Raw genomic sequence first — 15,016 nt, 5'->3', positions numbered from 1 at the left:
TTTTGATACCTTGTCCAGCTCGCAGCAAAGAATGCCACGGCGATCAAGGAACCAGCTTGATGAGCAGATGTATTTTGGCTCTTCGAGTTGTCGGCGGAGATTCCAAAGAGCAAGTGGCCCATGGTCTGCCCTGTTCATTAAACCAAACTCTCGAACAGCGCAGGTGGAACGACGTGTCCCATCTTGTCTCGTCATAGAGTGAACACAGTGATGCTTTCATCTGGCACTGTGGGATGCAGTCCTTACCATCATTTCGGCGACGCGACCAGTGCCTGGCCCTTCAATCTGCGCATTTGGTCAAAAAAGCCACCACCAAGACCTGGATTTTCCGAGCGGCTCCAGTCCACAGTCGATCGAGTCGAGTATACTCAGCGCTCGACGCAGCGATCAGAGCCAGGAGCCAAAAGAGTTCCCCCTCGCAAACAACGGGCGAATTGCGCTTCGATTGGCTCGGAAACATCAGGCAGGCCGATGATGAAGACTCTCAGCCCATCTGAAACTGTAGCCCCAGACGGCTTGGCGGGTGACGAAGCGGTTCGAGACGCGTCTCAACTTGCCCCTGGAACGGGTTTTTTTTGTTACGCTTCCTGTGTTTCCCGTATTCAATGGCCCCATTCGATCGGCTTTCTCACTCGAATCCCTTGTCCCCACTGCATGGATTCCGCTTCTGGCATCTTTCTTTCAACAGTGTGCCTGGTTCCTGAGTAAAATACACGTCAGGAGTCGGGGCATCGCATGTTTCCCCACTGCGCCGCAGCATCATCTGCCGTCCATGCGAGCGAATCCACCCACTCGGTTCTGCTCTCGACTGTAAACTGTCGACTCTGCTCAGCCAGCGTTCCGTTCCTATGCTCTGCGATGCATCTTGTGTTTGCTTGAGACCTGGTTCTCTGCATCCTTTCTTTCACTTGTCTTCCATTGCTCCTGGTTGAGATTTGCGTAGCCTTCTGGCAGCCGGACTGCTATCTTCTCTGTTGTTCGTTCTTTTTATTATTTCCCTTCATCTATACTTCACTTTGCTCGTCTTCGCTCCCGCCTCGGTACTGCAAGAGGTCGCCAATTGGCTATTTCTACGAAGAATCGTGATATTCGCCGAGCGTCCACGCGCGGTAGTTCTGCTCCATGAGTCGCTGTACTGCACAACCTCGCTTGGCGAAGCTGTAGCCGGCCTCTCACAAGTACAAATTCAATAATGCGGCCGCGAGCGAGGATCGCATCCGCTATAAAGCCAGCATCTAAGAAGTTAGAGTTGGGGCAGGAGTTGGTGCGTTGGTTGGTCGCGCGAGATGACGACGATGACGACGCTTCATCCTCATCTTTGGCACGACAACAAGCTGTGGTTAGTAGACAAAGCATACATGGCCACGCAAACAATGCCAGTAACAACCAGTAGACCACCACCACGGCAGTCACGACGGTCATGTCACAGACGACCATGGTCGTTTTCCAGACACTATCTGTACGCGATTACGGCTAGTTCGTGATAAGTTGAATACTAATAGAACCCACCAGGCTGCACCAACACCTCTACCGCAAGCTAGTCAAGTGTCCGCACTGCCAGACAAAGGTGACACATCAATGTCGAGCGTGGCATCGCCAACGATCGGCAGCTACATCGGAACAAAGCGGCCCTTATCTGAGACGACCCAACACATCTTGATAATTGCGGGATCTGTTGCTGTGACAATGGCCATGATGCTCCTCGGGTTTTACATCTGGAGACGGCGGACAAACAGGAGGAAACTTTCTCGATCCGTCTCAAGCAAGTCGTTCGAAAAGGAGCCATACGTGACTGCGCCGCTGGGAAGCAACTGGGGCACTTACAAGTGGGACCCCAAGTCCACGTTTGCACCCGCGGCATCGTATAAAGAGATCCTCGTGCCATCACCGGAGCCAACGTATGTTCGGCCAGGAACAAGCCAGTCGAACCGAGCCGTGCCAACCAGAGCGCCATTTGCGCCACCGAACAAGAGGGCCACGCCAAACCTTACGCCTGTGTATGTCGTGCCTACGCCGGCACCCAGAACACCGCCGCAACGACAGATAGCAGTTGAGTCTCGGGCGCCGTCGCCTGAGCTACCGTTGCAGCGCCCGGAAACGCGGCCGTCCTCGCCATCACGGACGTCCAGCCTTCCACAGTATCTTGCCCAGATGCGGGACGCTCCAGAAGCGACGAACGCAACGCCACCGCCGCCCAAGACGTCGCGCTTCTCGTGGACCAATTCCCAGGCACCCAAGACGCCAAACGACCCGAACGATCGATACAGCGTCGTCAGCGAGGCGGAAAGCGTGCCGCGCTACCGCACGGTGGAGAGCTGGGTCGGCAACCAGGCCGGGCGGTACGAGGAGCGGCGGATCCAGGAGCGGATCCAGTTCCAGCTCGACGAGGCCATAGGGGAGCTGAGCAAGGACAGATCGGCGGGCGTGCCTCCTCTCCCGACGGACGGGCGCCAGCCGCAGCCCGTCGGCCGCGCTCCGCTGAAGACGATCCCGCTGCAGGACTCGTCGAGCGTCTTTGTCGACGGCGTCGACGACGAAGAGGCGGACCAGGTCACGGACCTGAGCTTGATCCCCGAGGCGGCGCGCAAGACGCCCGTCAGCCGCGCAGGGTCACGCAAGGCAAGGCGCAAGACAAACGAGAGCGACATGACCATCTTCAGGGCTCACCCGGGCACCAAGGTCGACATTCCGGACAGCAGGTTCATCCCCAGCGAGATCCTGGACGACCACCTTGGGTCTAGAGCGTACCCACCTGCGAGGGACAGCTACGCCTAGATCGTAGATTTTTTTTTTTTTAAAAAAAAAAATACAGTGGAGGCGCATTAGGATGATGGGAGCGGTGATGCAAGCTTCCACATACTACAACTACGACTACGACTACTACTACTACTGTTACTACTACCACCACCGCTGCCACCGACGATGACGATGTTAATGTACCAAGGGCCTTGATGGCACGCAGGAAGGAAATGAAATCTTTTTTTTTTCAGCGGAAGGGGGGAAAATTAAAAAGTCAGGCCAGCGGACTCTCAGCATTCTCACTTATACCCAATCAGTCGCCTCCCCTCGGGACGGGAAGGGCATGCCATTCACTGCGAGGACCAGCTCAAGAGAGAGAGAGAGCTGGGACAAGTTCTGTAAAGAGAATTTTTTAAGAAAAAAAAAACACAAAATCAATGACGTTGATCAATTTGAAGGTTGGAGAAAGTAAAGTGACGACGTGAACTACGGGTTTCCCCGCCTCTTGGATGGCAAGTGTGACGTTGTGTTCTAAATGGTTGTGCACTTGTGCATGTATACATATACACATGTGTGTCTGTGTGTGAGTGTGTGTGTGTGTCTTCATGTTCTCCCTTCTTGCTCCAAACGATTTGGTTCTACGCGGTTGGAGTGTCTTCTTGAGCATCTGAGGGCTTCTTAGGATCCCGGATCATGCAGTACAGCGTGATCGCCTGTCCTTCGTCGTCACACAACATGTCTCTCACAAGCCTAAAACCGAACCTCTCGTAGATGGGCACGTTTGGCTCGCGCCGCGAGCTCTCGAGGTAGCATTTCATGCCCTCGGCGTCTGCCCTGCGCAGCACCTCCATGAGTGCTCTGCCGACGCCTTTGCCCTGACACTCAGGCAGCACAGTCACGATGTTGCAGAAGTAGTATCCGCGCGGGTCGTCCCAAAGCTCGGCTTGTGCGGCGGCCTGAGCCTCCTTCCACAGCCAGTAGCGCTTCACGTTCAGCCCGCCGCGGCCGTACACGAGGTTCATGCGGACCTGGTTGAGCCAAAGCCACCACGATGACAGGTACAGCGACCATGACTCTGGCACGCCCGCGGGCCGCGGAGCGAGCCACATGGCGGTGCCTAGCACCTTATCCGGTGTAGAGGACGAAGGATCCTTACATACGTGGAAGAGGCCGTGCTTGATGCCCCAGCGACAGCGAAGGGTGAGAGAGACGCGGTTACGCGCGGGGGAAAACTGGGAGCCGTAAAGCGTGCTGTCAGCATTTGGCAAAGTCGTGGAGGAGAGTGAGCTTTCAGAGGGACATGGTGTGTTTTGGGGGGGGGGGAGTCACTTTTGAGCGGTCGTACACCCAGAGGGCATACGGGTCTTCTGCGAAAGCTTGTTGTATGGTGTCAATGGCTCCGTCTATGTCCTCCTCCTTCATAGGAGACACCTGGAGGGGCATGTCGGACGCGTACTGGGTGTATGCGTGGAGAACGACTAGGATCCGGACGCGGCTAGAAAATTGCTCTTCTTCACGTGTCTAGGGTTCCCCGCAGGATTGCCGCTGGCGCTGCCGTGGGACTGTAATCGAGCGAACTTGGCGCGAGGAGAGAACAGAAGCAAATGCGAGGACACAGTTCGACGCTGAGCGGGTGGTGCTGGGGAGAAAAGCCATTTCAATCCAGGTCCGCAGGCAAAGAAGGGAAACGAAGAAATAAAAGAAGCCTTTTCCCCATCCAGAGTCAAGGCACTTATCGCGAACCAATGCAAAACAGCTGGACGAGCTGACGAACGGCGGATTGAACTTATCGTGATTCGGGTGGTCAAACGTCAATGCGGGACTGTGCGGAGTCTGCGCTTCCTCGATTTGGCAGGTCCAAGACGCGGGGCGTTGGCGATTGGATGGTGGCGGCGGAAACGCTTTGGCTCTCTTGCACATTCTTTGATGCCGTGGAGAGCTGCAAGTCATGGCGAGAAATCGACCAGGCTGAGGCTGCGCCGCTGGCCATCGCGATGGGCAGCAGCTCGTACGTGTGTTTGTGGTCTGAGGACCGGCTTGTCCAGACGACCGGCTGAGGAAGAACCATCAACCGTCGGGTGTACACCAGAATCACGGTCAACGCCTTTCGACGGTGTTCGGGCGAAGGTTTCAGCCTTGGAGAGCATTGCCCGGCACGGAACTGACACCAGCATGAAGGAAAAGTAATGGCTGCCGTGGGCATTTCTTACGAGGACGACAGCACCAGCTCACGCCGCTTGAGGGAGGATGGGCATTCCCTAGCCTCGTTCGTCTTTTCCAGCGTCTTGCTATGATACATAGCCTGCATCTGTCGTCGTGCTGTAGACCGGCCGCGTTCGTGGTGCCATCGTTGTTGATCTTCTTGCCTCGTTGATGTTCCTGTCCAGTTCCACTCACAAACGGTTCCTTTGTCCGTGCACCGGAAGATGCACAGGCTCTTCGGTACGACTTCGAAACGAACCGTGTGGTGGCCCACATCTGGCATCGGCTACGATCGAGGGCCGGGGCGAAAGCCCAGGTCGTAGGTTGACCTCCGACACGGACGCTGTGATCCCCATATGGTAGTATCCTGATTGAGTCTGAGCCGAAGACGTTCCAGAGCCTCACACGACTCCCTTGCTGCTGATTATTCTATGCTTCAACACCGTGTCACCTCACGCCATTATTGGTTTCGAGAGCAGCTGACTTCAGCCACCACCCGGCGGCCGAGTCTTCTGTTGGCACTCAGCTAGTCGCGAGACATGATTGTCAAAAACAATGGTACAACTGGACTGGCGCGGCGAAGAACTGAGCTGCCTAACGGCCGTCGTCACCTGTACTCGACGCAAAGGCAGGCTACCTCAGGCCTCTCGATACATCCGTGAGTCACATGTGGCCGTGTGCGACAGTAGAGACTGGGCTTACCCGCCAAATAATCGGATCTTCCATATTGCAATGCTCTGCCGTCCTAATGTTGGGGTCTGCGAGCTGCTTATCACAGCCGACGGCGCTCTTGCTCGCGTCTGCATCGGTTTGTTCGCATGGCGCCTTGCTCAGAAGCTGGGCTGCATCGTACGTGCGCGGCTATTGTCGTTGTTGTTGTAGAAGCTCTCGTAGCAGAACGGCGTCTCCAGTCAAGCGTCTCCTCGCTGCTCGTGAATGGTAGAAACAGGTCAATTGGCCGTCTCCCACAACACCAGCACCACTGGCCCGCAGGCCGAAGAGGTTACCCAGCGCAATAAGGCTGATTGGTTCCGCAATTTGCTATTACCAAGCCGCTGCCCGTTGGCTGGAGACTAAGACGCGTTGACGAATGAGGCCGCTCGTGACCCGCATTCACCGCTCTAGGCCTGCCGCTAGTTCTTAGGCCTGCTAACTTACTCTTCATAAACGCCAGCGCCCGTACCTGCTCGATTACCCCAAGCATTATTGACCTTCTGCCGCTGCCCTCTCTCGTCTGACCACCCTCGTGCGCAGCATCCCTCAGTCAGGACAGCCAGCATTCCGCCGCGAAGCCCAGAGGGAGCCTGTCCAATTCACGGCGGCGACCACCCACCCGCCGGACCGGCAATCCGCCGCCCGCCGTCCCGCCCTTCGTTCTTGGTTGTATCCTCTCATGGATAACACAAACATGCACGCATACCAGGACCCATATTCCCCGATGAACGCCGCTCACAGCCCAGCGTCCCCGGCTGCCAGTAATGCGTCCTCTCCACCCAAGAAATCGCACCTGCGAACTTATCAGGCATGGTAGGCGTGCCCGCTTCTCCCCCCGCGCTCCGACACGACTAACTCTGGCGCCAGTATCGCATGTCGCAAGCGCAAGGTCAAGTGTGATATGGGCGATGTGTAAGTGACTTGGTCGCCTCCTATTATTCCGTGTGTCCAGCCGGGCGGCGGACCGCAATGATGCGAGATTGCCCCAAGGAATGTCGCTGACTTCCTCCATCGCAGCGAGAATCCACACGACCCACCTTGTGCCCGCTGCAAGCGCGAACGCAAACCGTGCGAGTTTGACGACCAGAGACGGAAGACAAACAATAAGCGATCCCGCTCGGAGACCAATGGCTTCGACGATGAGCACACGTTGGCTGCCGCAACAAGGGCATCGAAGCGACAGACCTTGGGCCGCCAGGACTCTCAGCTTCTGTATGGCAACGGCAAGCACGAATCGCCCCTCACTCCCGGCGCCTACAACGTGGCCTCGCCCCGCAGGAACTCGTACACGCAAAGCCCAATGCCCGACCCTGAGACGATCCAGAGGACGACGGATGCGATGAAGAAGGAGACGTTCGACACACAGGGCGGCCTTGCCTCGTTGCTGGAGGCCGCCGATCATCTCACCAAACAGCCCAGCAGACATCCGCAGAACATGTCGGGCGGACTGGCCAGCCAGTCGCACACTTCGCAAGAGCAGACGTACCCAGAGGAGGTCGTGCGCGAGGCCGCCACCAAGCACTGGTCGCGGTTCAAGTTCGTGCGCAGCGGTCTGCTCAAGGCGTCAGAGGCCATGGCCTACGTTGAATACTTCTACGCCAACTGCATGCCCTTCACGCCGATCTGCATTCCGGACTATCGGAATCCCGCACTGCATGAGACCTTGCTTGAGAGAGAGCCCTTTCTGGTGATGACCATTCTCACGATAGCAAGCCGCTTCATGACCGTGGGTGGAGATTCTGGTTGGGGTAAGCAATCGCGCCCGCAAAAGATACATCACACGTTCTGGGACTACACTCAAAAGATGTTTGCCACAATTGTTTACGCGCAGGAACAATTTGGCGGTGGGATGACTGGAGGCGGCAAGGCAAAGGCGCGACGCTGCGACCCGCTTTTTCGCTACGGCTTGCGCTCCATCACCACCGTCGAGAGCCTGATGCTGCTGTGCGAGTGGGCCCCCCGGGACCTACACTTTCCCCCCGACGACTTCGACGGTGAAATCATGGTCCCGCTGAACCCGCTCGAGGAGGAAGCGCTTGACGAAAGCTTCCGCATGCTGAACAGCGAGGCTGCTCAGCGACGTGATACCTGGCTTGAGCCCGCCTGGCGATGCGACACCATGATCTGGATGCTGTTGCACAACGCGAAGGCGCTTGCGCTCGAGATTGGCCTGTTCGACGACAGATCGGAAGAGGACCTGCTCCGAACCGTGAGTGGCGTCACTCAGGCTGAAATTGCTGAATACCACGCGCGCAGGACAAAGACAAGGGATATATTCTGGGCCTTCTACGTACAGACGTGCGGCCGGTTGGAATTAATTGGCAAGCTGCCCCCCGGCTACCTGGAGTCGCTCCATCACAGCGAGGCGGACGTGCGCATCCAGCACACGGTTAAATCGCGCGCCGCAGCCTACGACCACAAGGTCGACGCGCAGTACACACCAATGCCCCAAGCGTCGCCACATCTGGAGAACGTGCAGGAAGCTGTTTGGTTTTTCTGGCAAGAGCTGACGGCAATCATGAAGTCGGCTAACATGAACATGTTCATGCGCAAAGAGGAGACGCGCAAGATCACCCGCACCGGAGAATACCGCAAGTGGATTCACGTGTACGCTCCTATGCTGGACGAGTGGCGTACTGAGTTCGAAAAGTGCGATATGAGTATGTGTCAATCTCGAGTACAAGTCCTCTCTGTCGCTGACCAGCTCTCAGTTCCCGAGCCCATGCGTACCATTTTGCTTATTGAGTACGATTACATCCGAATATACATTCATTCCCTTCCTCTACAAGCGTTCGTCGAACGTGCTATTGCAAGCACGCCGTCGAAGCAAAACATCGATGCCTTCACTTCCAATGGAATCGCCCTTGAAGATGTTCGAAAATGGATGCAGGAAGACTCGCCGTACATCCAAACGCTTGTGGAATCGTGTCAGCATGTTCTCTCGCTCATCGGCGAGTCCACAATGCCCGTCGAGAAGATCAAGCACTTCACCGTCAGAGTGTACTTTCGCATCATGGCCTCCGCCGTGCACTTGCTCAAGGTACGTGTTGAATTTTCTGTGTCTCCTATGTACTACTCTCTCCTCACGTAATGTCTGTATTAGGATCATGCCACAGCCTGGAAGGATCATGTAGTCCCTGCGATGATGCTAACAACAACTAACCCGGCGGCACAGAGCTTCGTAGTGGGTGCATATGCCGACAATATCCGACGATCCTTCGAGCTGCTCAAGAAGGCCTCGCATGCCCTGACGACACACATCGTGGATGACGTGCACATTGGGTCCGTCTTCTCCGAGATGATCTCTACCGTCGCCATCCAGATTGAACCGCGCCTGAAGCTCTTCACACCCGGCTCACGCCCTGGCCGAAGCCGCGCCGTCTCCATGACCCCCGTTGTCGCTCGATCCCCCGCACTTCATCCCATGAACGGCCTGCCGACGAATCACCCACAATCAAACGGTGTCAACTCCTGGGGCGCAAGCGCCAACGGGTACAGCACCCCGAACATGCTGGCCGACCAGTTGATCAACTGGCAGAATGACACGTCTTCCATCCTACAGAATCTCGACATATACGATCCCAGCACGGCGTCTAACATGACCCTCATGCCACCACCAGGCTTCTTCAACAGTCCCGTCGAGACCGCTGACGACGGGGGCCTAGGCAACGGTTTGAACGGCAACGGCGCCGCGGATCAGCAACAGGCCATCATCAACGACTGGGTGTCGATGGATGTTCATCCCCTTATGAATCTAGCCTTGAATGGCGGTCAGAACGAGGTATCGGCCACGCATTACGGCATCGTGATCAACGGTAGCGATATGCTCGATCAGTTCATGAGGCCGGATGGTATATCCTCCTTTAACTATGAGAACGGCACTCCTAATACGGGCACGCCCATGCCGTACATAGGTGGAGCGTCGGGTGCACAACGCAGTGGGCGGGCGTGGTAGCAAGACGTCGATGTGTGTGCCTTGCCCTTCCCTGGATCCAAATGTACAAGACGCAAGAAAAAGGAGACCTGCACCTGCTGGCTGAATCTGCCCATTCGAGTTCGATCAGTCCATAGGGAAACGCCTATTTTTTGTAAAGATGTCATGCAAACCTTTTACGCAGGGACACATGTGTCTTTCATGCACACTATAGTTCCGGCTAGAAGACGCAAAACAGGTTGACCCAGCGCTATGAAGCCAGCTTGCCTTTCTGCGATCTAGCGGTAGAAGGTCATGCTGCCATCAGCACTTCTGAGGATTTTGGACAAAGATTCAATTGGAAAAATGGAACCGAAGTTGGTCCTCGTTCAACGGCACCCCCTTTTTTTTAACGTACCTAGGCATAGGTGGAAAAAATGACGAAGAGAAGAGACACAGAGGAACGATAGGGAAAATATGCACAAGCGAAGAGCTGCTTGGTTGAGATTTAGCGAGCGGCTTTTGGTTCTGAGATTTTCTGCTGGGGACATGGCGTGACTTGGGGACGGAAAATGAACGACGTACGGGCTTTTGAAGACCCCAAAAAAAGCTTTCCTAACAAAGAGATACCCCCTTCCTTTTGTGAGCGGGTGGGCTGGTGTGAACCTTTTGTGGTCAACTGCCTTTAAGCGCTCTCATGTCTTTGGGAGTTTGCATTATCATGACGAGGATTTCTGCGTCTTGAGTGCGCACAAAAGTAGTGTGCGCGAAGAAGTCACGAATGAAGAAAAGGGTTTTTTTTCTCTCCTTTTCCTTCTTGTTCTTCTCCTTTCTTTATACCTTCTTGAGTTTATACTTCCAAAAGCAAGACGCGAGCTGTGTAAGTACGTGCCGTGCAGAAAAGCCCAAACCGCGATAAGACGAGCGACGGCACCTGAAACAACGGACTGCAAACCGCCCCCCTTTTTGTGATCAAAGAACATACCATGTGTGTGCTTTGTGCCTGTGCGAACAGGCGCACGCAACTGTACATGACTAGATGGCGTATCGTCTTGTCAAACCCGAACCCACCCGCCCCGTTCCTGATCCCTTTCTGGCATGCCAACTTGGCTCATCAGTTTGCAAAACTCCACACTCCTCCTTCTTCTCCTCCTTCTTTCTTTCTTTCTTTCTTTCTTTCTTTCTTTCTTTCTTTCTTTCTTTCTTCCCCCCCGTCTTTGTCCTTGCCGTCCCTGGTGAGACGCCGCACGTCGACGCAAGAGTATGCGCGCGGTGGCACAAGCAGCGGGCATGCGCCACCGAGGCTGGTGTGAGCGACCGCTGGGGCGCGCGGGATATCTCTTTTGCAATTCCCCCGCTCGGGCAATGGCTCATGAATCAGACCGCAATTGACCTTTTTTGGGTTTCGGGAGGGGGAATTTTGTTTTGAAATTTTTTTTTTATGTTTGTTTGTTCTCGCTTTATTTTTAGTTCTCTCCGCATCGTCTGTGGAGAGACGGCGTGCGCCCGTCGCGAGGTCTGGATCTACCGTCTGGCCGTGTGCAAGCTTTCGTTCCTCTCTCGAAACAGTTGGTCTGACTCTTGCTCTTCTTGTTTTTTTTTTGTTGGACCCACCCGTTTTGGGCCTTCCTCTGCGCCGTTGAAGCTGGGCCTTCGTCTGTGTCAACTGCTGCCTTTGTGTACTGTTCGCCCGCTACACGCCCGTCTGTCCGACCCGCGGTGTTGGTTGTCGACCGCACAGGGGCAAAAGGAGGTGCAGATAAAGTCTCGCAAGCACATTGTCGTAGCGCCTCTCTTGCTGTCTCTGCGAAGCGGCTGGCTGTGATGAAGCCTTTGGACGGTTGTCGAAGCTCCAGGCCAAGCAGCGTGGCAGGTCTGGACCGGCCAATTGACCCACGTCTGTCGAAGCCTCGTCCCTTTCGCAGCCTGTCCGTCTTTGACTCTAGACTGCTTTGCTCTTGGTGGACATTGTGAAATGTGCTTGTCGTCATCTCCACTATTCATCGCCACGGCGCCGCATTGTGCACTCGATCTGGCATTATCCTCTTTCCGATGATCCCTTACTCGTTGACTCCAGTCAGCCGCGAGATCTGGCACGCCACGTTTCGGAGGTTTTTTTGGGGTGCATCTTCAGCCTCTTCCACCGGCAGACCTGAACATCAAACTCGCCGCTTCCGCACGGCGGCGCTGGTTGGAAGTTGAGCAGGCAAGCAATTATCGCCAAGAGAAAATGCCATCATCTCCCTTCCACCACCGTTCGGAAAAGTGCAGCCTCAGGGATCGTTGGCGCGTCTCCTGCGCATCTGGTCCTCTTTCTCACGCGCTGTTCGGCGTGTCAGTCCCCGGCTGAGCTTCGCACACCGTTGTCATAGCTGGCGATAGCTGAACATATTGCAAATCCTGAAGCAGCTACTGGCTGGTTCGAGGTCTTGGTATTGCGTCGAGGAGTCCGCCCAAGCCATGGGCGAGGACTGCTGGAGATGAGATGGCAGCTCCATTCGATGCGACGGCGGTACAGTGGCGAGAATGCTGTCAAGTATAAGAGCTTCAGACCAGACCGGCTCATGCTGGGACACACGTTTGCCATCTTCTCTTCCTTTCCTTTCCTACCCTCGTTGTCTTTCAGGCTCCAATTCGTTTCTCGCGTCTCTCTTGCAGACGCTGACGCTCGCTTTTTCTGTATACCTCATATTGCCTAGTCGATTCTCCTAATCGAAGACAGAAGTCCACCTGTTCATTATATTAATCTTCTACACTCGGTTTTTGTTCAATTGCGTCGTCCAGTCATGCGTGCAATCAATCTTCTGGCCGCAGTCGCTATCTTCTCCGACGCTCTCGCCTTTCCAGGCAACGTTTGGAAGGAGAAACTTGCCGAGATTGAATTGAAAGCGCGCGCGGCTCGACCCGTCGACGGGCCTGATGATTCCTCCGAGTTGCTGGGTGACTTGGTCACATCCGGTCCCACCTCCGCGGTTGGCAAACTGATTGCTGACCTGCTCGTTGGAAAGCAAGATGCCCAGTCCGGAGAGGTCGACCGGTGGCCGGCCGGCCCTCTAGGCAGCGCAGCATGCCAAAAAGACACGTGCTGCGTATGGACCTACATCGCTCAGGAGATGCAGCAAAAATTCAAAACGCCGTCCGGCCGCTGCAACAAGTACGCCCGTGGTGCCGTGCGGTTGGCGTTCCACGACGCGGGACCATGGAAGAAGGGACTGACGTATGGCGGTGCTGATGGCAGCATTCTGCTGTCAGACGAGATGCAGAGACCGGTAAACAAAGGGCTCGAGGAGATTGCGGATGTGACGAACCAATGGTAAGGGGCAGCACGACAAAGCCCGCTTCCGCTGCAGCATCCAGGCTCACCGAACTGGCACAGGTACAACAAGTACAGGAAATATGGCGTCTCCATGGCCGACATCATTCAGATGGGCGGCACCGTCGCCACAGTCACCTGCCCGCTTGGTCCACGAATCCGCTCCTTCGTCGGTCGCAAAGACAGTCCTACACCGGCCATGGATGGGCTTATGCCCGAAGCCACCCACGACGCCGACTATCTGATCTCGCTGTTTGAGGACAAGACCATCAAGCCGCACGGCCTCGCTGCGCTCGTCGGTGCCCACACAACGAGCCAGCAGCGCTTCTTCAATCCCCAGCGCGCGCTCGATCCCCAGGACGGAACGCCGGGCGTCTGGGACGTTCTTTTCTACTCCCAGACGCTGGATCCAAACGCACCAAAGCGCGTGCTCAAGTTCCCGTCCGACGTCTCGCTGTCCCAGCACGCTCGCGTGGCGGACGAGTGGAACAAGTTCGCCGGCCCGGGCGGACAGGACCATTGGAACGACGACTTCGCCAAGGAGATGATCCGCATGGGTCTACTGGGCGTCTTCAACATCAACAACCTGACCGAGTGCACAAAGGTGCTCCCTCCGCAGACAGGCAAGGCCTTCCGTGCCTTCGATCAAAACATCGTCGATCTCTGGGCCAACGGCGGTTTCCAATCCAAGGGTCAACAGTTCGGGCAGATGCTCGAGGACGGTGCCAACGTGGACAACGCCTCTTTGTCTGCGTCTGGCATCGACCCCAAGACCTGGTCCCAGGGACTGGGCACCACGCCCCCGGATGGTGTTGGCCGGTCGCCAATATCGCCGGCGAAGATTGTGAACACGATTATCAAGTCCTTGTTAGGTAGGAGGGCACCCAGGGGGGAGCTTGGTAGCGCTTGAAAGACACGCTATAGTTAATGTAAATGTAATAACTCTGCTTAACATCGTATGGTTAATCACATGGTTCTTCTTTTGTTTTTAGAGGCGGACGATTTTTTTTGTTGGCAATGGGAATATCTTAAACGTGATCTACTAACAGCGGAAAAGAAATTTTCTTGGGAAAAAAAAAGGATAAAAATCTGGGTCAGGAACGCGGTGCCTATCTAATCGTCAACTTTGCCATATTCAATGTATTTTCGCGAATGAAATCCAAGTTATTTTTCCCTCTTCTGGTCGTGCTGTGGTTTCCAAGGCGGACAATGGTGCAGAGATGTTTCAAATGGTCAGGATTTCGTTCTATTCAGTGGAAGAGCGCCGTATAGTACACTTTTCACATGGCCCACTGTCCCCAGCGCACGCATTCATTTCTCTATGCCCCGGCTCGAAAGTCGTCGCGCGAGCCACACTTTCACGGTCGCAAGACTCTCAACCCGTCTCTTGATTGCTGGGCGGCCGTCTTGAACGACTGTCGTTATGCAGTTAGCCTCTGCCATCGATGCATGATGCTCGCACGACGCGGCGAGGGTTCCGTCTTTCACGTACGTTGTCGCACTCTTCCACGGCACGTCCGGCGCCAAAACCAAGACCGACGTACGCCGGCCACGCTCGACGCTTGAACAGCAGAACGGAGAATATGACGCCGAAGCCGAGGCCGAGGCCAGAGCGGATGAGCAACGAGGATATGCAGTGGTCCCACTAGATGCGGCGATGGTTTGGTTAGCATGAGGTTCGACGCCCGTCTCTCCGTTGGCAAGCTTGCCGTTTCCACCAAAGGCGTGCGTGCACCCTGCAACAGGCGCTGCATCCGGCCTTGCATCGAGTGCGAGACGTTCGACGTACCTTGTCGTTCAGCAACGACTCGCTCAACGGTCGTGTGGTGCGCGCAATGGGAGCTTTCGGCGCTGAAGGCGTCGGTTCGTCGGCCATGGCGGCGGCGCAGGACGGTCAATTGCTACGGACAAGATGTATATGGAGCGCTCAGGAGGTCGGAAAGCGTCCCGGACGTGAACCGCAATGGTTTGGAGGGGGCGGCGGCAGTGATGAACGGATGAGATGTTGTTCAGTTCCGTTTGGTGTTGGACGTCCCTCGGGGCCAGCCAAGCTTCCGTCACGTCTTTGCGCAGCTTTCTCGTTTTTGCCCGCCTTGTTCGAGCGGACCCACTAAAAAGTTTCTCATGCATCGATC

General features: G+C 55.6%; 4 protein-coding genes across 5 annotated transcripts; 2 read left to right on the top strand and 2 right to left on the bottom strand.

The window, feature by feature from the left end:
• Window positions 1–672: 672 nt before the first annotated feature.
• On the top strand, window positions 673–3,231 carry PV09_08876 (uncharacterized protein). The gene is made up of 3 exons (XM_016362842.1): window positions 673–1,339; window positions 1,394–1,459; window positions 1,513–3,231. Exons 1-3 carry the CDS (start codon window positions 1,193–1,195, stop codon window positions 2,773–2,775), a joined length of 1,476 nt encoding a protein of 491 aa, XP_016209317.1. The 5' UTR covers window positions 673–1,192; the 3' UTR covers window positions 2,776–3,231.
• On the bottom strand, window positions 3,157–4,507 carry PV09_08875 (uncharacterized protein). The gene is made up of 2 exons (XM_016362841.1): window positions 4,069–4,507; window positions 3,157–3,971 (listed from the first exon to the last, which is right to left on the bottom strand). The coding sequence occupies exons 1-2, from the start codon at window positions 4,180–4,182 to the stop codon at window positions 3,378–3,380; spliced, it is 708 nt and encodes a 235-aa protein (XP_016209316.1). The 5' UTR covers window positions 4,183–4,507; the 3' UTR covers window positions 3,157–3,377.
• A 1,632-nt stretch (window positions 4,508–6,139) lies between these two features.
• PV09_08874 (uncharacterized protein) lies at window positions 6,140–10,362 on the top strand. The gene is made up of 5 exons (XM_016362840.1): window positions 6,140–6,468; window positions 6,523–6,567; window positions 6,673–8,315; window positions 8,367–8,695; window positions 8,831–10,362. Exons 1-5 carry the CDS (start codon window positions 6,335–6,337, stop codon window positions 9,608–9,610), a joined length of 2,931 nt encoding a protein of 976 aa, XP_016209315.1. The 5' UTR covers window positions 6,140–6,334; the 3' UTR covers window positions 9,611–10,362.
• A 3,514-nt stretch (window positions 10,363–13,876) lies between these two features.
• PV09_08873 lies at window positions 13,877–14,919 on the bottom strand. 2 transcript variants are annotated; one of them, XM_016362839.1, is made up of 3 exons: window positions 14,671–14,919; window positions 14,374–14,526; window positions 13,877–14,296 (listed from the first exon to the last, which is right to left on the bottom strand). In XM_016362839.1, exons 1-3 carry the CDS (start codon window positions 14,755–14,757, stop codon window positions 14,240–14,242), a joined length of 297 nt encoding a protein of 98 aa, XP_016209314.1. In that variant the 5' UTR covers window positions 14,758–14,919; the 3' UTR covers window positions 13,877–14,239. The 2 variants fall into 2 exon arrangements, with proteins under 2 accessions (XP_016209314.1, XP_016209313.1); XM_016362838.1 differs by having other exon boundaries at window positions 13,877–14,526.
• Window positions 14,920–15,016: the final 97 nt, after the last annotated feature.

Source organism: Verruconis gallopava (genome assembly GCF_000836295.1).
Source record: "Verruconis gallopava strain CBS 43764 unplaced genomic scaffold supercont1.49, whole genome shotgun sequence".
Classification (NCBI taxonomy): Eukaryota; Fungi; Ascomycota; class Dothideomycetes; order Venturiales; family Sympoventuriaceae; genus Verruconis; species Verruconis gallopava.
The sequence above is the reverse complement of the archived record's forward strand: the minus strand, read 5'-3'. Positions and strand labels throughout refer to the sequence as shown.